Below are 24,706 nucleotides of genomic sequence, written 5' to 3'. Positions count from 1 at the left end.
AATCTATACGCTCATCAAATCTTGCTTGAATGCCGCCCCGGAGTGGTCTTGCTGAGAGGCAAATTGAAGAAGCATACTCTGTGGTCTTCTGCGGCGCAGGCGATGTTTCTGTTTGGGGCAGATTGTAAGGATGTGTGCGAGGAAGAAGGCCTTTCTCTGGCGACTGTTGAGGATCTTTACGCCCCTACATCGTGCGCTGAGAAGGAGAAGAAAGCTGGACCCCTGCTGCCTGTGCCATTGCGTCTGCCTTGATCCAGAAAGAGAATGAGGATAGAGCAGCAAAGAAAGGGGAGCGAGGACTTGACGATGAAGAGGATAGGACCTAAGGAGCAGGTGTTGTGGCTCGGGGGAAGAGTAGTGATGGCACTATGGAAGAGGAGTTTCGAAGGCGCTCGGATAGTTTCGCATGATGATATGGCTTCTGGAGGTCTTTGGGTGGAGGTAGCATCAAACGCTTATGCTAGTAATCTGAAATGGTCATTGGTGATGACCGAAACGTTCCGAACAGAAAATGAACTGAAATGGACATGACGTTCGGAGCAATGCTCTCCTTGGTGATGTCTGCGTAAGGTAGCTGTTAATCTTCTGAGTTTAACTTTGGTTTCCTGCCCTATTTCTTGATTGTCAGCTAAAGGTAATTTGAAAGATAATATATACCGTGTTTTGTGGGACATTCACCCCTTGGCCGCCTGGGTTTCGTAGCCGCCGCCGTTTAGGTGCCACATTCAGAAATGATAACAATCTGAAACCACCACACCGGTGTAAAGAGCGGTCTTGAAATGAGCACGGAAATACCACCTGGGGAATGATCGACTATAGTGAGTTTTCAGGTACACTTGTATTCTTGTATTCGTAGAACTGTTCTATCCTGTCGTTATTAGACGGCCGCCGCGAAGCGCCTTCCCGCTCAAGGGACCTTCTAATATATATCGTAACACGTTAAATCATACAGGGCCGGGAGCATCAGTGGCTGTCTCCTTTTTCGGCTCCCTCTGAGGCTTCGCCTCTATTTGCTGCCATTGATGCCAGCTGTTGGGTGCTTTGAAAATGTCAGCGAAGATCCTTTGGCTAACTTCGGACTCAATGTACCTTGTAGGATGTATCTATCCATAGCCTCCCGGAAGCGGCTCTTATATTCCTGAATTACAACTTAGTACCCTGTTAAGATGTCTAGAATGGTGCTCGTACCTTGGGTGATGTGACCGTTGGACGGTTTCTCCCACCACCGGCGAAGCCGCGATCTGGAAAACAGTCAGATAAATCACAGGAATTATGGGTCAAGTGGCTCTTACCTTTGATCCATGACTCGAGCTTTTTGTCCTGTAACGATGAGCACCAGTGTAGAAACGACAGGGTATAGTTTGCTTACCCAGGTGTAAGTTCGGACAACATCGATGATGCCTACCACGAGTTCTTTCCGAGCCTTTGTTGTGTCAGTCAAGTCACCGCCGGTGCTAGGTGTCAAAAATTACCTCATCGACAGCCACCATCAAGGAATAATCCATGACGTCGTTCCTCTGTAGAAAGAGGGTATCATTAAAGATGGCAGCTCGGAGAAGCTTTTTCGAATGCTACATCAAAAGTAAGTCCCCAAGTCTGGGAGGCATGAGAGGAATTAAATCTGTACCTCGCGAGCAAACAATGGCGACTCGTAGATGAACTCGACCATATTTTCATCTAGAAGAACTTCGTTCTGTTCTCCAGTTGACTGGATCTTGCGATTTCGCATTGACCCCTTGAGATCAAAGATGCGACTGGGCGAGCGGTCGTAAAATAGATTCTCCATTACAAGAACATCCCATTTGATCTCTGTTCCTGTCACGGGGTTCTTAATAATAATCTGGTAAAACCCAAGCATTTTCGCAATGACAGTCGGAAGATCATGGAAGAGCGCCTCTGCCATAATGTTGAAGTACGCCGGCGCAAACTTGAGGAAAGCCTGAGTCTCGATTGGTGAGAGCGACTTGACAACCAACCTCTCATCTAAAGTCTTAAGAAAGACCGACTTGGTTTTCCCACCCTTGGAATCCCATTTGAGGCAACGCGATAGTGACTCGACGATGCGATCAGACACACCACACTTCCTTCGTACTGCATCGAATTGCTCTGCAAAGAAGATCTTGCATTGCATTCTGGCAGAACCATCCATGAACGAGTACGCGAGGTGAGTACCAGTCGCCCTGAGTAATGAAGTTTCGACCTCTGCCTGGTCCATACCATCCTGGCATGCGTCGGGAATGTCGCCTTTTGTCGGCACAGGGCGAACTTCTCGCTTACTACTTGCTCGACCTTGACTGCGAATGTCTGCTAGCTTGTCCTTGTAGTCTTGTGTTTGCAACGTAAAGGCAATGAGCGAGCTCGGTTCGTCCTCGCGGACAATGACATCGATATCTGCGAAGATGTGGTCGCCAGCATTGATGGGGTAGTCCAGGGGTGTCCACCCACTCGCAGATCTTTCGGCCCAAAAGTTCGTCAGCATCTTCATCAAGCTTGTTTTCTCGTGCTTCGGTATGTCTAGAGGCATATCGTTGGGTTTTCCAGCGCGTAAAGACTCAGCTATCTCAGCAGCGCCGGGAATAATGTCGTCAAGCAAGGACTGTTCGATATCGCTGGGGGGGCCGTCATCGTCTGAGCCAGTTTGGCTGACATTATGCTGATTATCATCAGTCTCAGCCTCAGTGGCTGTCTCGTCTGCGGTTACTGCAGTATCGGTGGGAGAATGGGCACCGCTATCACCAGGGGTAGTGTTGGTGTTCAGGTCAGCAAGACCTCCGACAACACTGGTGACTTCGTCTGCCGGATGCGTCGGTTGAACAGCAAGCAAAGCTTCATCACTGGGTCCACGCTCCTCCACGGCTTCATTAACGTCTTTGTAAACCTCAACGATCGGTTTCGACGATGCCGTTGGGAATGCTCTCGATTGAGTGACCTTTGCTGCACGTTGTTTCCTGTCCCGCATCCGTTCTTTCTCAAATTCTCGGCTCAACTGCTCGAAATGCTTCGCTAAGGTAGAAACTTTTGATTCTTTGCGTTTGCTGTGAACAGATCTCGGAATGAGTGAGTGTCCAGCCTTGCGATGTGTTTTGAGAGTATTAAGTCCTAGTCTTTCAGACAACTTCTTGTCAGTCGGCTTCGCGGGCTCCGTTGCCGATGGTTTAAGAGTTTCAAGAGGAGTCGATCCGCTGTCAGCTTGTGATCTACTGTCCTCAGGCTTGCCAGGAATTTTGGTGTTGGTATGCACACGGCGCAATGTTCCAGCAGGCTGTGACTGTGTGCGGTTCAAGGGAGGAGAAGTAGCTGTGCCACTGCGTCGAGAACTACCGCGTTCGGAAGGTCGTGGGATGCCTGAATGTTCTGATGGGCCAGGCTCACCAGAAACTGAAAAGTTCGCTTTCCGGAGCTTTTCCACCTTCTCCGATAGTGTTGACTCTAGTGGTAGATCAGAAAACGCTGGGCTAGAGATACCGGAGTCATTGGGACTCATAGGACACGAGACATCATCAGTCGATAGAGGGGTTTCAGCTGGCGCCGGGTGAGACGTTTCACCTTGTATCGGAAAAGCTAGATCAAGATGTTGAATGCCCTCTCGTTCCAAGTCCGACACTTGTGGTTGTCCTGCCGGTAGACCAGGAGAATTTTGTGTCTCAGACAGCGAAGCTTCAGTAGGCATCGAGTTTTCTTCTTCCACCACGGACGTGAGAACATCGTGAGCTTCTTCTGCTGATACATTTGAAGGATTGCGGCTCAATTCCAGAGACGTGTGGGGAGACTTTTCGTCCATATCAGACGCTAGATCCGTGCCCTCTGCAGAACCAATAGTAGTCGAAGATTCGTCGCGATCCATGAACATCTTCTTGAGTTGAAGTGCAGCGAGCCGCCTGATATCCTTTTCAGATGGGAAGAAATTGGCATCAAAGTCGGCAAAAGCATCATCCCATTCTGCTACCTTTTCTTGCATGGCTCTCACGGCTCTGTTGAGAGGAATGATCTCATAGTATTTTGACTCCATGTACTTCTCCTGAAGCTTCCGAATGAGAGCTGCGTGTTCTTCTTGTGCAAGCTTAGTTAGACGTTCAACCTCCGCTTTGCAAGCTTCGGCTTTTTCTGGAGCGACACTGTCTATGTTTATCCCTTTGATTCTTGAGTGGACGGATGTCATGAACCGATTCCAGCGTTCCTCATACTTCGTAAACAGTTCATTCTTCAGCTTCAAATCATTGTCAACTTTCCAGGTGACTCTGGTTCGTGGTACGATGATTTCCAGGAGATCGATGGGGTCGTAGTGGATACGGATTGCTACATTTCGGAAGCCGAAGTAGCGGAGGTGGTCGCGATGGATATCATGCGGACAAAACCCAGCTCTCAGACGCAACTCACTGCTCCAAAATGATAGCTCCAAATATTTCCCAAGCGAGTATTTCCACGTGCTTTCGGACATTGGCATTACTTGAGTTTCCTTTTGGCAAATCTTGCAATAGCTCCACATGAGTATTGAATCTTGGAGGCCTTTGATCTTGCAAGGTGACTTCTCCACAAAGACCGTGATGCGTGCTTCGCCGTGTACGTAAGTCCTGTGATGCTCAGACATCTTGCGCTCGCAGCCGTTTGAAGTGCAAATTGTGTTGACGCCCAAACATAAGTCTTCCACGTACTGTCCAAGGGTACAGTCCGGATCGAACTCGGCGTGTTCATTATAGAAAGCCAATGCCAGTAACTCGGGACCTGCGCAGGGAATTGATGTGGCAGTGCAGACCACGGTGTAGAGAACTGTTATGTTCTGATGCGCATAAGGATCAAATAGATTGAGATTTCCTTGGATATAGTTCTCCCATTGTCGTTTTTGAGTTTGGTAGTTATGCAACGCTTTATCGTATTCAGCATCGTGCACAGCATGTAGAACCTCCATAATTTGACGAGGCGCTCTTTTGACTGTCTCATGGACCATTTCGGGTTTGATGAGCTGGAATTTTTGTAGTTTCAATTTCTCGGTATCGGTTTGCTCTTCGAAAGTATCTTGGTCTCGCAATCTTTTCAAGTATACAAGCCTTCTCTCTTGTTCCCGAGCCCTCATCAAGAGATATGGCAGTACAAATTTAACGAATGGAGAAGCGGATAGGATCTTGGTCTGGTGTTTTGCAACCATGTCGCTGTAAAAGGTGGGCATAGGTATATCCTCGGGCAGCTGGTCCTCATGGGATACATGAGCGTGGGATTCGTGTGCAGAGACAAATTTTGGCGCTTCCACAGATAATGCACCCTTGTCGTCCTTCGAGGATTGTGAGTTCTCTAGACTCTTTACATCCGTACTGGCAGATTTCGGCCGTCCATCATCATTGATGCCATTTCCAGTTCCTTCTGAACTGGTCAATTTTAGGAGCTTCTTTCCAGCTTCGGCAACAGCTTGTAACTTGTCACTGGCGGCTGCAACGGTATCGCGTGGAGGGGCAGGTTCAGAGCCTCCAGACCGAATTGCTTGAGAGAATTGCAGTCTGCTCGGGGAGAGGCTACCGCTGTTCTCAGCTATTGATGGAATAAGAACAAACTCATCTCGCATCAGACAAGTCTCGAGCTTAAGATTATAAACCACGTAAACCATGAACTCAGTGATGCGCTTCATCTTAGAGAGAATGGTCATGTCTGCGCCACGCAAAGCGATAGTGCAGCCAAGGTCTTTCGGGCAACCAGATAAGTAGATGTAAGTCTTCTTCTTCCCCGGGATGTCGTTGTGGACGTAGGTCTTGACATCGAACCCACCACTTTTGCCAACATGAACTGGTTTCAGAGCAACCATGTCGATTGAAGAGATAATCTCCGTCCGCGCAAACCGTGATACTGCTTCGATGACGGATTGCTTCACGTTATATGCCACGGCAATATTGGCTTCCGCCAAATATTGTAGTGCTAGCCCAGAGATGTGTTTTTGTACAAGAAGAAGTTGAGGGCGCAAGGAGGCAATGCGATTGACCATATTTCGAAGGAATTCTTTCTCCTGAGCAATGACAGGCTCAAGGCTCATGAAATGATGTTGATGCCTTTGATACTCAATAGGGAACGAAACAATCACAATTCTAGGGTTCGAAATACTCCGTGGCATGCTTTTAAGGGCGAGATTTTTTGTGAAGACAACGCCAGAAACATAAGCTGTATCTCCAGGCTTTCCGCCAGGGATTTTTTTGAGCTTCACATAGTGTCGAATGTCAATATCATCGCCAAGGCGAACGTTGGGGTTGACATCATCTGTGCACTGCAGCAGTATCGGAACCAGGGCTTTCTCCCAGGAAGAGACATTAGGGATGTTGGCGTCCTCCAATAATTGATGCAACATTCGTCGAACGTGATGTAAACTGGCATTATTGAGTTCGACAGCTGGTGCTTTAGCATCTCTCATTGATGCACTTCGGGTCATTTTTGATGGTCCAAGGGTGGAGGCCGTGGACAATTTATCTACGCCATTGAACTCCTCGTCCAGATTCCCGAACCCCTGGACCGGCTGACGAGGAGAAGTTCTGGAATGATGCAAACTGGCGCTAGCAGCACTGAGATTGCGTCGCCGGTTCGGCCGCCCGAATCCAGCAGAAGCACTGATATCATCTAAACCACGACTGGTGAAGCTGACACCACTGACACTCTTCTCTCCGGCCCTAGCTCTGTGTTTCTTGCTCGAGCTCAAGAGTGAGCCAAAGCCCGACCTGTCATTTTCAAAGCTGGGACTGATGACGCTGCCGCTATTCAAGGTTGCAAATATACTCATTTGCTCATCTCCGCTCGACTCTTCGTCAGACATGTACGGTGCCAGATCCGGGTCGATGATGTTGTCGTCGTGAAATGCAGGTAATCTGGATCTCTTTCCCAAATCATCCGTCACACCACGGTGGAAAGGAGCTCTTTCTTCGGCTGTGGGCTTAAAGCGACCAAGAAAGTTATGCTTCGAATGGTGCCGTTTATGGCCCGACGATGGTGGCCGGCCTGCCGCAGACAGAGCTTTTAAAGACCTGGAGGAGCTGGGACGGCTCAATTGCGGGGCATCTATTTCTAGGACTGCTGAGCGCCTGTTGGTTGATTCGCCGATTCGCCGAGTTGCTGGTATGGCCATCATTGGAGTCGCCAAGGGTCTAGAGGGATCGTTTCCAAAGGCTTGATCCTCGACAATCTCCTGATTTACTCCTTCTGCCGAATCAGCCCTGCTTGAAGCTTCGTACTTTGCTTGCTGTGCCTGGAAGAATGTAGGCAGGACGGAGTCATCAGCAGACTCGTCAGATCCGCTACTATCGTGCCGTCTGTTGATGATATCAAGACACGTCTTGCAAACTCTCAACGAGCCCTGAACACCAAATCGTTGACCGGATATAATAGATGTGCATTTGGAGTCGAAAATGCACCCACATGTTCTACAGTGGTGTTTTCTTCGAAATGCAGAGAATGCATCTCCACATAGGAAACATTCTTTGCAAATCTCGTCTGCCATCCAGAATTCCTTACTTAGAACCTGCTTTCTCATCTGCTCGAGCCTTGCATTAACAGCTTCTGGTGCACCTTCATTGGTCGTTGTTCCAGGTATGCGTAACCTGCCCAGATAGCCTAGCTGCGGGCCATCATCAACGGAAAAGGACTCATGGCGTACACTGTTATGTGCAGAAGTGTTGATAGGACTAGTCTCAGCAGTGCTGCGATCTGTCGAGGACGCCCTTGAGGCTTGATACCCAGGTAGATGGGATTGGGTTATTCGTTCAATTGCAGCAGGCCTTTTCATTCCATCTGGACCACTTCGAGATGAAGCATTTGCTCGTGTATCCGTAGCTTGGAGCGAAGATAACGCTGAAGAAGCACTTTTGGATCCGCCAATCGGCCGCTTCATCAGGTCGAGGCTTCCGTCTCCACCACCAGTAACATGAATACCCGGACCTTCCTCTGCTTCGACCCCATCTTCAGTACCTTCTGAATCATCCAGAATAGACAGGTCATCCACCGTACGCGCAATTTGACGAGAGTCAAAGCCGAAAGTGCTAGGATGTTCATGTGTGGTACTCGTCGCAGCCGAGGATGGCCCCTCAGACCTTTGATCCACTGTCGTCCGCCCACTGTCGCCATCCTTGAAGGCACTGACGTTGACCGGAGCAACAGTAGGGACAATTGCAGACGATGTTGTAGCCTTTGTCATAGGCGTTATGGGGGGGCGGGATGAAGACGCAGATTTTGTAGTTGCAGGGGTGGTCGCTGGAGTAAAGGAGGTTTTGGAAGACTTCAAGGTTTGTGACTGGCTTTGTGACTGGCTTTCTGATGACTGTCCAGCAAAAGTTGAGGCCGTGGGTGATTGAAGACGGGATGAAGATGTCGATAATTGAGCTGGAGATGCGCTGATTCCACTGTCCTCTCTGGTTGGAGGTAATGTTGATTTAGGGTTGGAAGTCGGAGTTGTCTGACTCTTCGCTGATACGCTCTCTATGCTTTCATGATCCCCCTTCGTCGATGATGGGCCACTCTTCTCCTTTCCACCGCCTACCGCCCCCCGGAAACGGCTGTATAATCCACTAAGGCCATTTTGCATGATATCCCCAGCAAGTCCCTTACTTTCTGTATTGGCAGATGGAGGCGGAGGTGAGGCAAATTCGTTGAATGTTGTGAGGGTTTCTGAGTGACTAGCAGTACTGTGTATTTTGTCCAAGGCCTGAGCCAGCTGCTCTTTGTCTACCGCTGTTGATCCGGAGACAGAAGCCAAAGAACCACGCCGTGACCGCAAACCGAGGGGAATCAGGGACGGCGGACCGTTAAAGGCCTGGGGAGAATCGTGTGTAGACATGGTGGCGGATGTATTCGCGAACTGTAGGGTCAAGGAGTTGAGTAGTAACGTTCAGAGACGTAGAGTCGGTTTCTCGTGCTTGAAGTTGAGGCAAGGCTTAAGGAATGGTGTGGTCTAGGTTCAGTGATGTATGGCGGTGCCGCCAGACCGGCGTTTAGAATGGAGGATCATGCCATCGAGTCGAGATGGAGAATAGTTTGTGTTATCGAGTAACAGTCTGCATGGTCCAGATGTCAGACAGTCGTCAGTGGTTGAGCAGGAAGGCTGCCATTTGGGGGAGCTTGAACTAGTGGCAATGGCGATTCGGCGCACGAGATGGCTATAGAAACAGTTTGCGATGAAGCCTAGTGGTGGGGAGTTGTGAGTTAGGATTGGGAAGCTCAGTGCTAGGAGCTGCGGCTCTGATTTGAGTCGCCAGCCGGCTCATAAATCACAAGGAGTTGTAGCACGCCGTTGCCTCGCGTGCCAAATATTTGGTCATCACGCATATCACCAGCCACACTTTACCAGCCACACCAAACTTTCTTCAGCCTTGCACGCGTTAGACGCGTCCGACGTCAACCTCATCCAAGTCACTACATCGACATGTGATTGTGTTTCGTGCAAGATCCAATTTATTTGCCCTTTCTTCGAATGATTCGGACCCGTACCTCTGCTCTAGGTAGCCACTCCGGTATCTGGTGGCCGGGCGCAATATGGTCAACAAATAATCGTCTTCTAGGTCAAACGCGCTGGCTCTTGACCCTTTGGAATAATGTCTGCTTCAATGCGTGACTGGATTGGCCCGCTGGTGGAGTCTGAACTGAATTCTGCTCTGGCCAGCTTCGAAGGCAAATATGTCCCGGGCCAAAAAGTTGAAGATGGCCATAAAGTTTGTGGCCCGGACACCGTGACTATGCATGTCAAGAAAGGACGGGAGGTTCAGATCATTGAGGTGAGCAGCCACCTACCCATAATTGCCGCTAGCTAATATATCAACAGTTCAATGGGCGGGGTGTGCACCCGTTCGAGGCAACTGTCTCGGACGGAACAACACATATTCGGGCAACTTTTGACCGTGTTGCTACAGATGTGTTCAAGGAAAGGATTGGCCGGGATTTCTTGGATATCAGAGGGGCTGTGATTGCTCTTATTGATTATAGAATTGTAAGTTACCTCTCTAATCATGTTGCCTGCATATGCTGACCTAGAGTCCGGACCTTCAACCGAAATTCCAAGATGCCTAGAATACTAATCCTCGAGGTGTCTGAATTCAAGCTCAGGGGAAGTGAAGGATCCAAACCGTTTGGTCGACCTTCGGACGTTTTAAAAAATGAGAAAATCCGCTTAGCCCTTAGCAAATTGGAAGAACTGTTGGATGGCGACGGACATGAGAGTGAGATTCGTTCGCAGCCACCTTCACCAATTCGGCCGCGAGGGAACGAGGCCTTGGCTCCGGGTAATCCCTCGTCAAGCGGCTCTGGGTCTCAAGAGGCTTTCGCCACCCAAGTCTCTGTCAGAGTTCAGAGGAACTTAGCAAGCCGAGTCGATGCCGAAGTGTCCAAACCTGGAATACATCAATGCCTCATTGGTCTACTTTCGGAAAAGGTTCCACCCGCCGAGCAGAATGATAACAGCACGGCGAAAGACACTCTCTCAGAACTATCAACTACTTCGGCGAATCCTATTCAGAGGAGGCCTGTTTTGACGACAGTGTCATCTGACCGGGTGTTGGAGATGACCTCCAAGCTCGAAGCAAAGGCCAACGAACAGCGCAGCCAGTCCTCACCATCTCGGCGTGAACAGCCAAGCGATCCCAAGAGCCAGTCCATTTCTGCCAAGGATTCGAGTTGTGAGGATATGGCGGCCCCACTTTCTGATGACAGCGAAAAGGAGAACAGCCAAGAGAGCTTAAAAGGAAGGAGACCAAGAGCCAATGCGCCAAAAAGTCAGCCGATCCCACAACCCAACATTGAGCAAGAAGCTGTCCAAATGTCCGTTACCGATCAATTTCAGGATAGCAATCCATTCCATGGCCTCAAACGAGTGCCACGAAGATTCGTGCGGATTCATGAGTCCCAGCAAAGGCTGCTTGAGGACAAAGAATCTTGGTATAAACCTCCGGAAGACAGCCGATCTACTTATGCGAACCTCCCAGCCAAAGTGCGTGATGATTTAATTGCGTTTTCGGAGGAGAAAGCGCCATTCGATAAGTCAAGCCAAGGAGGTCGAGCAAGCGAGGTGGGTAGTGACGATTCCGACGACGGTGAACAGGCTCAGCACACGTCGAGTGGTTATGAGAGCGAAGGACTGGAGGAAGAGGGAGAGAGCGTGAATCTGACGGAAGACGAAGATAAGCAGACGAAGCATCCTCGAAAACGGACAGGAAAACATCTTGAAACACCTTCAGGGACTGCTGGTACTTTACGTGGGGGTAATAGAGGGCAAAATCTCGAGACCTCCAGCCATGGTCGACAGCATATCATACTTTCAAGCATATCTGATGGTCTGAGAGACGAGATTGATGAAGCTCGACAATCTGAAGACGATGACACACCGGACGAAGAGGTGGTTTCATGGCCTTCAAGTCCAGAACAACGACCAAACGCGATGGAACAGAATATTGTAAGCTACGATCATCCTTTGAGCTCGAGCAACAAGCAAGGTGAATTTCTTCATGTTTTTGGAAGGAATCGACAGCCTTCGCTAGACACGCATCCAGATATGGGAGCCTCGGAGCTAGAGTTAAATTTCCCCACTCACCATCAAAGCAACAACCAACGACAAAACCAGCTATCAACACCTCATTCAGTGGCACCGGTGATAATCCCCTCCAGCAGCCCTGTAGGAGAAGAGGAGCTTGAATATGCTACTCCATATGCGGTTGGAGACTTAGTGGAGGAGAATGACTCCGAAGAAGAATCTTCAGAGACATTCCAGAGACACCCGTCAACAACCTCACAGGACGCGAGACTAGTGCAGGTGGAACAAACACCTTTCCCACGAACCCGACATTCTGGCGGCAGGTCGCTCCGGTTAGAACAGGCCGACGATTCTTTGAAAGAATTTAAGCGAGTTGATGATATTATTTCATCAGATTCAAGAATTCCAGCCACTTGTGAGGCTCCCGCTCAGTTACAGACAACGCCAGGATCGAATGAAGCAAACGACTTCGATAACGAATCCGAGATGAAGAAGTTGATAGTAGAGTACCGAAGTGAGTCTCAGCTTGCAGGTCACGTGTACACTGGAATCAACCTCAAGGAGGAAGACAAGGAAGATGATCTGGCCCAGCAACAATTGTTCAACGAACACGAAAGCTCGCAGCTGGATCACACTGCACTATCAGCCAGAAACCAGGCTGCCATCTCGCTCAATATAATTGAAAATCCGAAAAGGTCGAGCCCAGAAAGAGAAACTGCTATGCTGGCGTCACCAAGGAACTCGACGACTGGCGAATACCGGACTGGGCAGCAGTCGCCGCCTTTAGGCACTCCTGTTTCGACCGAAAAGCAACTTAATGAAAGTTCTCCTATCGTGATAGGCTCAGTGAAGCGAGGTAGTGGTGAGGGATGCCCTCAAAATCCTGCCAAACGGCGCCGCCGTGCACCTATAGCCCGCATGATCGAGGAAGAAGATGATCCTGCTCAAGATACTAAGGAAATGGCCAGAATAAATCGACACAGTTTCAGCGATAATCTTTTATCGGCTAGGATGAACGCCTCCATCCCGACCGGCTCTCGGTCAGATTGTGCAAAAGCAAAAGAGGTCATACCTAGTACCAACCCTGCAGTTGGACAGATTCCAACCCTTTCGCCAGAAACCGCAATGCAGTCGTCGGCAATGGACGGTGTGCATCATGTACCAGCTACCTTCGAAGAACCGAATTCAACTTCACCGCCAAACGCCTTTAAGAACGTCGACACGTCTATGCAGAGTGCGGAGATTGATTACCATCCTGCTCCAGCAAGCCCAATTGAAGAAATGGATGCCAATTGTACCTCAGATGGCGAAGAAGATGCTGTATTGAGAGGCACCTTTCTTCCGACGGCCGAACCAGTACCGCATGCACAAATCGATTTCTACGGAGACTTCATGCATATGTATCCTGAATACCTGGGCAGCAGGAATGCTTTCACCAGGGCATTGGTGTACATTGAATGGATCAGAGAGAATGAACGATTCCTGCCCTGGGCTCGATACGATGATTTTATCCGGGTCCATGCTTCGGACTGGTTGTATTACGTGGACAAAAACCGTGATTTGGGTGATAAACTCATGAGTGGCTTGAAGTACTACATGGAGAACTTCCCCGACCAGCCTTCGTTCAAATCCAAGTTCATAACTGGCGAGAATCTGCAGGGCGCTCTGTCATCTCTTGACCCAGAGCAAGTCGCTTCGTACCGCGCCAAATATCGCGAACCGCTGCAGCCACCAAAGTCAACATCACCACAGACTGCAGTGGGGGTGGCTACTATACAACGATCAGCGAATGTAGAAGTCTCCGAGCCTGCACTTATTGGGGAGGGCTATTTGGCTTTGAACAGTGAGGAACAACTTTTCGTCTCCAACGGCCGGGAGGCAAGTCCTGAGTTGGGAGCAGCGAAAGTCTCGTCTGGCCGAAGTAATCACAGACCGAGAAGGCCATTCTTCGAGACTCATAGTCAACTTCCTGCTGCGAAGCGCCAGGCAGAGAGTCTCGACCATCGTCGACCGGTTGCCATGGGTCTCACCTCCGGTGAGTGGAAGACCAATAGTAACAAGGTTCTCCCATGGAATAAGAACGACTCGCCTGGAAGCTCGAGCTTTTCTTCTCCTAGATCAGAAGCCAAGTTTTCAACTCCAACGGCGTCTAGGCGAAAAAATCGTGGTCGATTACCATCCGCAGACCAGCGGGATGCGAGCAGCCCAACGGGCCAGCTACGGCGATCATTAGTCCCTCCTGTTCCTGTTTCTCGGAGCGAGTCCTCGAGACCCCTGAAACGAGTCAAAACTTCTTCCACGCCGCCATCTCGCGACCTAGACGTTTTCAAACGACATTCGTTACCAGCTTCGAGCGTCATTTCACTTTCCCGGCCAAATATGCCGAAGCAAACCATCACTGAGGGAGTGAGCCCGCGAGGACCAATGCTGCAAGAGTTTCTCGCCCGGAGAAATAAGAACGGATCGACACCCAAGACCACTCCCGGAAAGAGATTCTGCACTAAGCCGGCAAAAAGTCCGCCTAGACGAATCGAGCCGGAGACACAGGGATGGGACTCCTAAGACTGGAAATGCATATAAGAGTAGTGAGTAGGATAGATTGGAGATAAAGGAACGGAATTGGGCATTTGACCTGTTGGCTGTGGAGTCCAAATATTGTTGAGATATCCACTAAAGCAATGTTTAATGAATCTGCACCAAAGTGTCCTCATGCTCATCGTAACTCACGTGAGGCAACCTGATGCGAGATCAATGAGGCCTTTTCGTCTGGCACAACAGATGGTTCGCAGCTTGGGGTACTGCTGTCCGACCTTCAGCAACTTGTTCCTCAGTGCCAGACCGGCATCCTCAGTCCTTGAAGTAGCTCGAATTCATCCCCAATATCATAGGAACAATTCCTCTAGGCAACGTCAACCTTGGCGTCAACCCCCTCGCCCTTCCTTGTGGAGTCGCGCTCCGCTTGCTTCTGTTCCTCCTCCAATGTCCTGGTCCGCAATTGTAACGCATGAATGCCCCCCTCCCTTGCCATCTCCTCTTTCAACAATGCATAAACCATCCGGTGCCGCGCTGGCTGCATCTTACTCTTGAAGGCCTCGCTCGTAATGACGACTCGAAAGTGTGTTTCTTGAGACGTCGAGCCTGCCATGGCTTTGTGGTGTGAGTGCAGGTGGGAATCGTTATGGATTTCGAGTGTCGAGGGCTTGAGGGCTTCGGTGATCTGTTTAACTTGGGATTTAGTATTGCCTACGGTTGTGTGTAAGATGATGAAGGAGGAATACCTTTGTGCGCATGGCGTCTTCCATTGGTGTTTGCAAGGCCATTGCTGAGAGCTGTCGCCGTGCGAGAGACAACACCGATCTGCGCAGCATCTGAACTCTTATCCCGCTCGACAATCAACCGCAAATCCTCCGTTGAAGCTGAAGTTGAAGCTCGTGATGTTGTCGGAACGAAAGGATGTTGATCCGGCCCGTTGCTGCAGCCCGATAAGATCGTTCAAGATTGCCGGATGGTTTCGGCCTTCGGCCACCGGCCAGGCAATTTTTTTATGGCCGAAGCCCCTTGACGTCGTCCACTGCAGCACTCAAGCCCCTCTAAAGATATGCCGGACAGCGGACCTCCGTGGGTAAAGAGCCACCCCTGTCATACATTGATGGGCATCCCATAAGAGTTGATCCTCGTCGGTGATCTTTCCTTCCGCAATGCAGTCCGCCGCGAGAAGGATCTCCTCCTACCTCCGTCGAATACAGGCCGTTCCTCCATTGTGTTATAGAAGGCAGAGACAACTCGCCATCCAGTCCGTATCGTTCAGAATGGCGTCGACTTTGCCCCGGCTACCAATCTTCGAAGCCCTTGCAGGACACGATCCGAATTCCACCGTCGTGGTTCACTCTGCCTCGGGGCGGAAGTTTACATATGGGGAATTGTTGGGCGATGTCGTCCAGGGGAAGGAGAGGCTGTTGAAAGAGGGGGGTGGCAAGATGGATGGAGAGAGGATAGCTTTTCTCGTGGAAAATAGCTATGACTATGTAGGTGCGCATTTATTGATTCGATATATCTGTTGGGACTGTATTTGACGATGTCTAGTGACCTTGCTTTCTATTCTCGGGGCGCATTCAATTGCATTACCACTTTCTCCTGCATTCCCAGCACACGAATTACAGTATATCATGGATCATAGCCAGGCTTCACTGTTGTTGTCCTCGAAAAAGTTTGAAAGGAAGGCCTTGGAGGTTATGAAGGAAAATTTACAGAAAACCCCGAAGCACATTCGGTTGGCGAAGAAGATGGGTGGTGCGGCGTCTGAAAGGGTAACGCTGGAAGGACCTACAGACGGAGGGGCCGGAATGATGCTATACACGTCAGGGACTACGAATCGACCGGCAAGTTCTATACTCTATATAATCATTTCTTGCTGGCTGACAAAATACCAGAAAGGAGTTCTTCTCCCCCAATCCGTTATGACTGCGCAAGCTCAGTCTCTCATAAAAGCTTGGAAATACTCGCCGTTGGATCGCCTGCTTCACGTGCTCCCCCTCCATCACATCCATGGTACCATAAACGCCATTTTCGCTCCTCTTTTCGCAGGCTCTACGATCGAATTCCTCTTCCCTTTCAATGCCCAACATGTCTGGCACCGCTTCGCCGCTCCATTCCTTCAGAAACCATCCACTCCTGCTCCCTCACCGATAACCCTTTTCACTGTCGTTCCAACAGTCTACAATCGGCTACTCACAACATTCTCCGATCTCACTCCAGAATATCAAACCGCCGCCAAAACCGCAATCTCACCGCGAAATCTCAGACTCAACATCTCTGGCTCAGCGGCACTTCCTACCCCAACGAAAAAAGCCTGGAACACACTTTCCTCAGGAAATGTACTTCTAGAACGCTACGGCATGACCGAGGTAGGAATGGCACTCTCTTGTGGTCTCCCCTTCTCCTCACGTGTTGACGGCTCCGTCGGCTGGCCACTACCAGGGGTCGAGGTCCGCTTAGTCGATACGGACACCGGCGACGTAATTAAGGAGGGAGCAGAGCTCGACTCAGAAGGTCGAGAAAGAGATGGCGAGATTCAACTAAGAGGCCCGACTATCTTTAAAGAGTATTGGAAAAATCCTGTAGCAACGAAAAAGGAGCATGTTGAAGGCGAAGACGGGAAAGGAAGGTGGTTTAAGACAGGTGATGTTGCTGTTCGTCGGATCGTTCCTCTCCCTGAGCAGAATGGTACTATCAATGGCCATGGGGAGAAGTGGGACCGGGGCCCAATGTATTTCATCCGTGGCCGGCTCTCGGCCGATATCATCAAATCTGGCGGAGAGAAAGTCTCCGCTCTCGAAGTCGAACGCGAGCTTCTCTCTCTGCCGCAAATAGCAGAAGCGGCCGTCGTAGCTGTCCCATCGGGAAAATGGGGACAGAAGGTCGGCGCCGTCGTTATCCTGAAGGATAACGGAGAAGAGGGAAGGAAGGGGAAGTGGGGTGCGATGGATTTGAGAAGGTCTCTGAAAGACCGGTTAGCGAACTATAAAATCCCGCAGGTTATGAAGGTTGTGGACCATATTCCACGGAATGCTATGGGGAAGAGTAAGTTCCTTTTCTGCTTGTCTTCTTCGGCTTACTTTCTTAATTCTTGGAGAGGTGCTGACTTGAAATAGTTAATAAGAAGCAGTTGGTAAAGGAAGTCTTTCAAGATGAGACGAGTGGGGATGAGATGTAAGAATTGGGGCAAAAATTTAGAGTGTACATTACTAAATTTAGAATGTAACTTACATGTCTTCACCACTCAGCTTATAGCAAATACGAACAGAATAATCAGCTTGTTTGTAGTGGGGATGGTGCCTCCCTAATAATCTCAATGCACCAGATGGCTTAGGAAACATCGAAGCGATACGCAACAATTCTCTTCTCGTACCATATTCACTCGCGACTTCCGGATAGTCTCAACGTACCAGAATCCTTGGAATATTAGGTAGAATATGTAGCGAAATTCTTTGAATGTCATATTCACTCTCATCCCTGTGTATTGTTATCTCGTAACATCCAAAGAATGGAGAAATTCAGCACTTATAATATTCAACTTCCTAAACACATTACTCCTCTCAATTTTACTTTTGATCCTATTGAACAACCTTCCCCTCCCCTCTCTTGGTCACCTTTTCACCTACTCCTTTCGCCTGTCCACCTGTATTCCCAATATTTCCGATATCCTTAACCACAACCCCCAAAATCCAGCAATTGACAGCAAAGAACGCTAACCCCGCGCCCCATAGCCCAGGAACAAAAGTACTCTTCCCTAAAAACTCAAGCTGGAAACCTTGCTGAAGCCACAGGACCTGGGCTGCCACCCAGAGAGCGAGGGCTAAGAGGCCGGTGCGGGGCGAGGAGAGGAGTGTGCAACTGGTTATGGAGAGGTAGAGGGGGAGGAGGATTGTGTACCAGAGGAAATACTTCCCAAACGTTCTTATTAGCCTTCCGCGGTTTTGGGATTGTTTGGAGAGGGGGGGTGGTTAGAAAAAGAAGGGCAGGAGCGACATACCTGGCTTGTACACACTTTATTGAACGTCACAAAGGCAAAAGTCTGCGCTAGCATTGTCGAGGGTAAATCTTTCTTTGCTAGCAGGAGAGGGAGAGCGAAGGCGGAGAGGAATAATTGCGGAATGAAAGCTAGGGATTCGAGTTTTACTGTGTGGGTAGAGGGCGAGGTGGAAGAGAGGTATAGGAGCGTGTTGTAGGGGGAGAAGTTATGCCGGTGGTCGATGCGGGTTACGTGGTGGAGGTAGGTGTGTTGGATGAAGGGGAAGTCGTATCTAGACGTATGAGATCAGCTGACTTCGGGAAGGAGGAAAGACGGGGGCGCTCACTTGGTATACATTAGTGTGTTGAGGAGGAGAAATGTCAGGAGACTTGTGACGGTAAGATCCATCCGGGCCTCATTGAGGAAGTTCTTGGCGATCGTGACCAGACTCCTGCTTTCTCCAGCTTTTCGTGCTGGGTTGGGCGACCCGATATGTTCATCGTCCAACCACCAGATAATAGATGGCGCGTAGATGAAAGGATAAATCTTGAAATGAACCCCGAGACCTAATAAAACTCCTGCTAGAGCAATCTTCTTTTGCGTAATTGCCCATAGCAGAGCAATGACCATCACCCCCAGTAACCCCTCTGAGCTCCCTCTCGTGCTGATAGTCGCAACCATCGGGTTCAAGAGCCAGATACTGGCAAACTTCAGTGCTCTTTCCATTGACATCTTCTTCCCATTCACGAGAACCAGCACAATCAACCATCCGGCAACAATATCACTGAATGCAAAAAGCACCTTGCCAAACGAAAACAACGTGCCTGACCACGTCGTGGGTAAGAGCATCCATGCTAACAATGGTGTGTATCGATATGTTTCTCGCTCATAGGGTGAACCTCCTCGGGAAACAAATCGAGCTGCATCGGTGAAGACGTAGTAATCAATGTCGGTGTATTTCATGGGCGAGTTGGCGTCTTGCCAGAGGCCATAAAAGAAGAAGCTGGTCCTTAAGGCGATGGCGGAGGAGAAGACCAGGACCGGAGAGGAGAAGAAACCCGCCATTGTGACTGGCAAGAGCCGCGGTAAGCGAAGAGTAGATCAAAATAGGTGGCTTCAGGACCCGAGTGAATTCTGCATGTCGGCTTGAGTTGAAGGTTGAAATCACGGGGGTCTCCTGATGAGTTTGAGGTCGGTTACGGAGTGGCTGAGATTTGAAGGCTGCGCTCGGCTGAATCCCTGTTATTTTCGACTCCACAGCACCATGTCAGCTTCCATCCCTCATCGAGATCCAACATCTGGGGTGGAATCGCTGTCCCGCAGGTCGAGTCAAATGCCAGCTGTTAAGAGACATCGTGATGGCGCTGAGAAAGAAAAGGAGGTAGCGGCCTCGCCGTTCATGCCGATGTTTGAGTCGTTCCGAGACGAGTTGGATGAGCATCATGACCGGAGAGAAGGCATTATAAAGGCTTCGAGAGATATCACTGCGGCGAGTAAGAAGATGTAAGCATCTCTCCGGCCTTCGCTCAAGGTCTTCAAGCTAACTTTACGAAGTATTTTCTCCTTGCAAAGGTAAACATCACGTGCATACAGCTCGTCCTCGCTAACTCGAATCAGAGTGCGGACATTGAAGAGCGACATCCCTCCCAAAATTGCAACAGAGATCAAAGATCGTGGTGCTGGGATGCGAATACAGTTTGAGTCCATCGCTGCAGACCTCACTGGCATTAACGCATGGAGATATCAACGTCAAATCTCGCCTGGCATCCAGGAGTTTATGGAAGCAATCTCATTCGAGCATTACCTCCGGACTCAGAAGTTAATCACGCTCGAGGAGGCTTCAAAGACTTTACCTGCAGGTGTTGATCTGACTGGTGATGACTACGTGCTGGGAATCTTTGACTTGGTTGGGGAGCTTATGAGGTTTGCTATTACGACAATGGCTACAACTGGGACGCTACCTGGATCGAAATCTGGTGAGAACTTTGCAGAGGAGCGTGACATCTTGATGGATTTGAGGGTGCTGCGGACTGCTTTCGAGGCCCTGGATACGACCTCGTGTGGGGGGACGGGATTAGGAAAGGACGTGGAGAAGAAGATGGAGGTCATGAAGACATGTGTAGAGAAGGTTGAAACTGCGGTGTACGGAATGATCATTCGTGGCAGAGAGAGACCAAAGGGATGGGTTCCAGACCTAGCAGATGACAGAGCACCGCCAGTAGAGAGCTATTAATAAAGTGCAAAATACTGGGCTTACTGCTGAGCGATTTGGCAGTGTGGGGGTTGCCTCATATTTCAATGTCATCAATTTGCTTCAAACCCCACTTCTCTATTCACCTGACATGTGCGGAAATGAAATTCCCAGAAGATTGTTCCTGGATGTCTCACTTCAGTGAGCATTCATCACACGTGAGCTTCAAAATCCAAGCCTCTTTCTCTGCTTATGACGGAATCCCACATCGAGATTACCGACGCTATGCCATAAAGGGATGATTGCCGACCCCATGCAAGCCACACAGCGGAGGGACAGTATTATTATTTCTGGAGCTGACGATATCTTGATGCACTAAATTTCCCTCCAGACAACAACCATCTTCTGGAGCAAAACAAAAATTGCAAAGATGTTGCGATGGTACGTGATGCTCTGCCAATATCAATTGATGTCCAAAATGAGGAAAATACTTATTGTTCATGTCGAACTAGGTATCAAATGAAGCTGGCCTCGCGCCCATTGCTAACCCAGAGCATCACAACGGCAGTGCTGTTCGCGACGGGAGATACCATGGCACAGCAATTGGTTGAGAAGAAGGGGCTCCGAAATCACGATCTCGCACGTTCGGGACGGATGGCTTTGTATGGTGGAGGTATGTTCGCACTCTCAAGTTGACGTTCCCACCGCTAACCAACAATCTCCCACAGCTATTTTCGGTCCAGCTGCAACAACTTGGTTTAAGTTCTTGCAGAACAAAGTCATCCTCAAAAACAAGAATACTGAAATCCTTGCCAGAGTTGCTTGTGATCAAGGAATATTTGCTGGCACCAACTTGTTCGTCTTCCTGAGCAGTATGGCCATCATGGAGGGTACAAGCCCGAAGGAAAAGCTGGAGAAGAGCTACTGGACCGCCCTGACAAAGAATTGGATGGTTTGGCCATTCGTCCAGGCCATCAACTTCAAGTTGGTTCCCTTGCATCACCGAGTCCTGGTCGTCAATGTTGTCTCATTGGGCTGGAACTGCTATCTCAGCTACTTGAATAGCCAGTAAGGGAATAATTGTATTTGGCTGGTGGTTTCGGACTACAGCTGGCTTAGCGAATTTTCTAGAGTCTGCATCTTCACGGATCACTGCATAGGGCTCAGCGTTGGCGTTCGGGGCGTATAAAGCAATAAGAGAAGACAGAAATAGATTCGAGAACTTTTTCATTTGTGGAATAGAAACATTCCTGATTTCTCTTATTCATGGGTGCAAGGTGAAAACTAATCCATACATATTAAATAGAAAGTGCTCGGCTCTGGAAACCTCGAGTCATTATTGAATTGTCCCGATGTCATCTTCCAGCTCTCCCTCCCTATTGAAGAAACGCCGAGTCAACGAAACATACAGGGTAAAGTGACTTACGAACTCCCCAGAGTGAGGCAGGGAGGGCCCACACTCGACTCACAAAACTCTCTTGCTGTGTTGCTGGCAGGGCTTCTGCCGCTACAGTACAGTACCCCTTTTCTTTGATCACGTGGCTGATTAGATCCCTCGAGTTGATTGGAAGCAGCTCCCAAGCGCGCGACTCTCAATATTTTCAGAAGGAAGGCGCAACTCGCAACTCAAACAACCTTTTGCCCTCAAACCGCACCGCCCTCTTCCCAGACGACACATTGCCTGGAGCAATAGTCGCCACACTGTCAGCTTCCGAACAGACTACCGTCTGACTTTCTTTTCAATCGTCTTGACTGCCGAGCACATTCACTTTGTCTAGGCACACTCCTGCTTCCCACCAACAACCTTTGCGCCACCTCTCCAACCTGCGACCTTCACCTCTTCCTATTAACTCATCTTCACACAGTCGTAATCATGGCAGCAGTTGTTGCTTCCGCACCTGCCAACGGCGACAAGCCCTCGTCCCCCGTCGACCTCTCAACAATTCCCATCTCCCCAGACGGGCACGACGAAAACAAGAACCCCAACGGAGAGAGCTCAGGCGAAGAGCAAATCACCGTTTTCCACGATAAGGACAACTTCAATGTCAAGCATCCGTTGATGCACAAGTGGACTCTGTGGTTCACCAAGCCACCGAGTGGCAAGGCAAGTTTGCGCCGCGTCACCTCCACTGCCATTACGCTAACATTTCCACTCAGGGTGATAACTGGAACGATTTGCTGAAGGAAGTCATCACATTCAACTCGGTAGAGGAATTCTGGGGTGTCTACGTATGCCATTTCACTGCTCCAATATACTGTCTCAAAACTAACATCCTTCCCAGAACAACATCGCACCCGTCTCGGAACTCGCTCTCAAATCCGACTACCATCTCTTCAAGGAAGGCGTCCGACCAGAATGGGAGGACATCCAAAACAAGCACGGCGGGAAGTGGTCATACCAATTCAAGGACAAGCGGAGCATCCCTATCGACGAGCTGTGGCTCCACGTCATGCTTGCAGCTATCGGCGAGACTCTCGAGGATGAAGACGACGGGGAACTCATGGGGGTCGTCGTTAACGTCCGAAAGGGCTTCTACCGCATTGGTGTCTGGACCCGCACAATTGGCAAGAGCATCCCTGGTGGCGGAGACGGCGACGTTGCAGGCGGAAAGGGTCGATCCACGGAGAAGGGCAAGGAGGTTCTCATGAACATCGGCAAGAAGTTCAAGGAAGTCTTGAAGCTGCCTGCTGCTGAAGCTGTCGAGTTCTCTGGACACACAGACAGTGCACACAGCGGCAGTACGCGTGCGAAGGCCAAGTACACGGTCTGAATTTCGGGCAGTTGGCGGATCTGGGCGTAGCTACTTTTTCCGGTTGTTCATGAGGCATTGCGATATGACGTTACGGAGCATGGTTTCTTTACGATATGCATATGGTAGCCTCTGGCTTCCCTCCTTGCGTTGTTTTCTTGCTTTATGGAGGATACTTCAAGGCGTTATTAGCTGAGCGATATGGCTTGGCCTAGGTAATATCAGATGTGAATAGATCGGCGGGCAAATAAAAGTTCATAAAGAGTGAAATCTCAGCAGTACAATGTGAGATGAAATTCCGAGGAGTTAGGTTGAAACACCCCAGTGATAGAGATTGTCCTAGTGGACTCGGAACATCCAGGCATGGCGGTATGGCGGTATGGTACTGGAATGCAGAATTTCTTGCTTCTCCAAACAGGTAAAAGGGTCGAGGCTAGTTCCGCAATCAACCGCACGCCGCTGCTCTGCTTGATTCGTTGTCTCAAGCGAGTTCGGGGGTCCTGTGGGAGAAGAAGATGTTGATCTCAACATCGGGTCCGTCAATAGCTGCTAGTGTCAGTTTCTCGGGTGACTCTGAATGGGTTGAATACACATTGTCTATTCTCAAACCCTTGTCGATAGACTTGTGCTATGATTTAGTGGAATTGTTCCAATAAATATTGTATATCAATTCAGGGAGATAATCTCATTGTTCTCATTCTTTCAGGGGCTTTCACTTCGAGTAAGAATTTAATGTGAGGATATCAAATATTCAACACTTGCGGAGACAGACAAACCTTCGCCATTTCGTGAACTTTGGAAAAGAAGTCCTTTATAAACAACCCCCCCCCCCCCCCCCCCTGGTTATAATCTCAGGTAATCTCACCATGTTTTGTGCCAAGATTCTTCCGATGAACTTGAGTTTATTTAGTTCCTATATTTGGTTAATCAACCGAGTAGAGTGAAGACAGTAGCCCAAGAAAGATATTGTTTTAGTCCTTTCTCGGGGTTTTAATCAAATGAAGGATCAAGAAATACGCATAGGAGGCATAATCTGAGAAGGAGAACACGCACTTTATGACAAGTTGAAAGTGAGTAGTCTTATAAAGGAAGCCACTTCGCCTCCCCCCATTTTCGAGTGACTAATTCACTGTAAACAACTTCACATCATGCTCACTCCTTCCAGTGGATTTTTTGTTGCACATCAGCTGAATGTTTCAAAGGTCACTGGTACATTATACTTCTCCTGCCGCAATCTCGCGATGAATTTCATAGGTTTGAATCTTTGTTACATGTCGGTTCAATGTCCCAGAGAGTTTGGAACATTGACACTATTGCTTAATTAGAGAGAGAGAGAGTGTGTGTGTGTTTGAAAACAATGTTAGTTGAGCATCACTTCAGTGTTCTAACAGTTATAGTACATGGAGATTCTCTTACGGCGTTGTGTGAATTCTCAGAACTCGGGGATTCTGCACATCGCCCACCACTTTACTCCCCTGAGATTCAACGACTCTGAATTTATAAGGAAAATGTAAGAGCCTCCATGGGAATCAGAGGGCACTCGCGTATTGATCGTCTGAAGTCATCAGGGACATTAAAACCATAAAGTCTAGGTTCTCATATCGAATGAAAAGCCAGTTTCATCTCACTTTTCTCGAGACATTTACCTCATTTCTCTGGATCTTGGTGAACTTCCTCCAAAAGAGTTTTGGTGTACTGCGTAAATCGCACTGAATGTCTCAACGAGTTTTGGTACATTGATGTTGTCCTGGATGCTGGGTGTGATGCAAATTCTC

The 24,706-nt window shown here is 49.2% G+C and overlaps 8 protein-coding genes across 8 annotated transcripts; 5 read left to right on the top strand and 3 right to left on the bottom strand.

The window, feature by feature from the left end:
• Positions 1–737: 737 nt before the first annotated feature.
• Positions 738–8,956, bottom strand: K444DRAFT_225634 (1-phosphatidylinositol-3-phosphate 5-kinase-like protein FAB1). Its single transcript, XM_024871188.1, has 7 exons — positions 1,628–8,956; positions 1,473–1,571; positions 1,370–1,423; positions 1,293–1,320; positions 1,189–1,241; positions 1,090–1,138; positions 738–1,039 (listed from the first exon to the last, which is right to left on the bottom strand). The coding sequence occupies exons 1-7, from the start codon at positions 8,795–8,797 to the stop codon at positions 945–947; spliced, it is 7,548 nt and encodes a 2,515-aa protein (XP_024728069.1). The 5' UTR covers positions 8,798–8,956; the 3' UTR covers positions 738–944.
• Positions 8,957–9,551: 595 nt separating this feature from the next.
• Positions 9,552–14,041, top strand: K444DRAFT_636507 (uncharacterized protein; the record flags this gene model as incomplete). The annotated part of the gene is made up of 3 exons (XM_024883999.1): positions 9,552–9,731; positions 9,779–9,943; positions 10,040–14,041. The coding sequence occupies 3 exons, from the start codon at positions 9,552–9,554 to the stop codon at positions 14,039–14,041; spliced, it is 4,347 nt and encodes a 1,448-aa protein (XP_024728068.1).
• Positions 14,042–14,378: 337 nt separating this feature from the next.
• K444DRAFT_546165 (bola-like protein) lies at positions 14,379–14,847 on the bottom strand (the record flags this gene model as incomplete). The annotated part of the gene is made up of 2 exons (XM_024876198.1): positions 14,379–14,696; positions 14,758–14,847. 2 exons carry the CDS (start codon positions 14,845–14,847, stop codon positions 14,379–14,381), a joined length of 408 nt encoding a protein of 135 aa, XP_024728067.1.
• A 441-nt stretch (positions 14,848–15,288) lies between these two features.
• K444DRAFT_647447 (acetyl-CoA synthetase-like protein) lies at positions 15,289–17,192 on the top strand (the record flags this gene model as incomplete). Its single annotated transcript, XM_024885338.1, has 4 exons — positions 15,289–15,508; positions 15,563–15,858; positions 15,910–17,059; positions 17,131–17,192. 4 exons carry the CDS (start codon positions 15,289–15,291, stop codon positions 17,190–17,192), a joined length of 1,728 nt encoding a protein of 575 aa, XP_024728066.1.
• A 400-nt stretch (positions 17,193–17,592) lies between these two features.
• On the bottom strand, positions 17,593–19,072 carry K444DRAFT_656596 (glycosyltransferase family 50 protein; the record flags this gene model as incomplete). Its single annotated transcript, XM_024886098.1, has 3 exons — positions 18,337–19,072; positions 18,012–18,282; positions 17,593–17,922 (listed from the first exon to the last, which is right to left on the bottom strand). Exons 1-3 carry the CDS (start codon positions 19,053–19,055, stop codon positions 17,593–17,595), a joined length of 1,320 nt encoding a protein of 439 aa, XP_024728065.1. The 5' UTR covers positions 19,056–19,072.
• Positions 19,073–19,255: 183 nt separating this feature from the next.
• On the top strand, positions 19,256–20,313 carry K444DRAFT_601390 (Translin). Its single transcript, XM_024878676.1, has 3 exons — positions 19,256–19,493; positions 19,545–19,562; positions 19,608–20,313. The coding sequence occupies exons 1-3, from the start codon at positions 19,324–19,326 to the stop codon at positions 20,221–20,223; spliced, it is 804 nt and encodes a 267-aa protein (XP_024728064.1). The 5' UTR covers positions 19,256–19,323; the 3' UTR covers positions 20,224–20,313.
• A 247-nt stretch (positions 20,314–20,560) lies between these two features.
• On the top strand, positions 20,561–21,501 carry K444DRAFT_573611 (uncharacterized protein). The gene is made up of 3 exons (XM_024877410.1): positions 20,561–20,622; positions 20,694–20,854; positions 20,910–21,501. The coding sequence occupies exons 1-3, from the start codon at positions 20,612–20,614 to the stop codon at positions 21,251–21,253; spliced, it is 516 nt and encodes a 171-aa protein (XP_024728063.1). The 5' UTR covers positions 20,561–20,611; the 3' UTR covers positions 21,254–21,501.
• Positions 21,502–21,793: 292 nt separating this feature from the next.
• On the top strand, positions 21,794–23,221 carry K444DRAFT_656592 (eukaryotic translation initiation factor 4E-1). Its single transcript, XM_024886097.1, has 3 exons — positions 21,794–22,285; positions 22,339–22,410; positions 22,464–23,221. Exons 1-3 carry the CDS (start codon positions 22,055–22,057, stop codon positions 22,950–22,952), a joined length of 792 nt encoding a protein of 263 aa, XP_024728062.1. The 5' UTR covers positions 21,794–22,054; the 3' UTR covers positions 22,953–23,221.
• Positions 23,222–24,706: the final 1,485 nt, after the last annotated feature.

Source organism: Hyaloscypha bicolor (assembly GCF_002865645.1).
Source record: "Hyaloscypha bicolor E unplaced genomic scaffold K444scaffold_182, whole genome shotgun sequence".
Taxonomy (NCBI): domain Eukaryota; kingdom Fungi; phylum Ascomycota; class Leotiomycetes; order Helotiales; family Hyaloscyphaceae; genus Hyaloscypha; species Hyaloscypha bicolor.
This window is presented reverse-complemented; position numbering and strand designations above follow the sequence as displayed.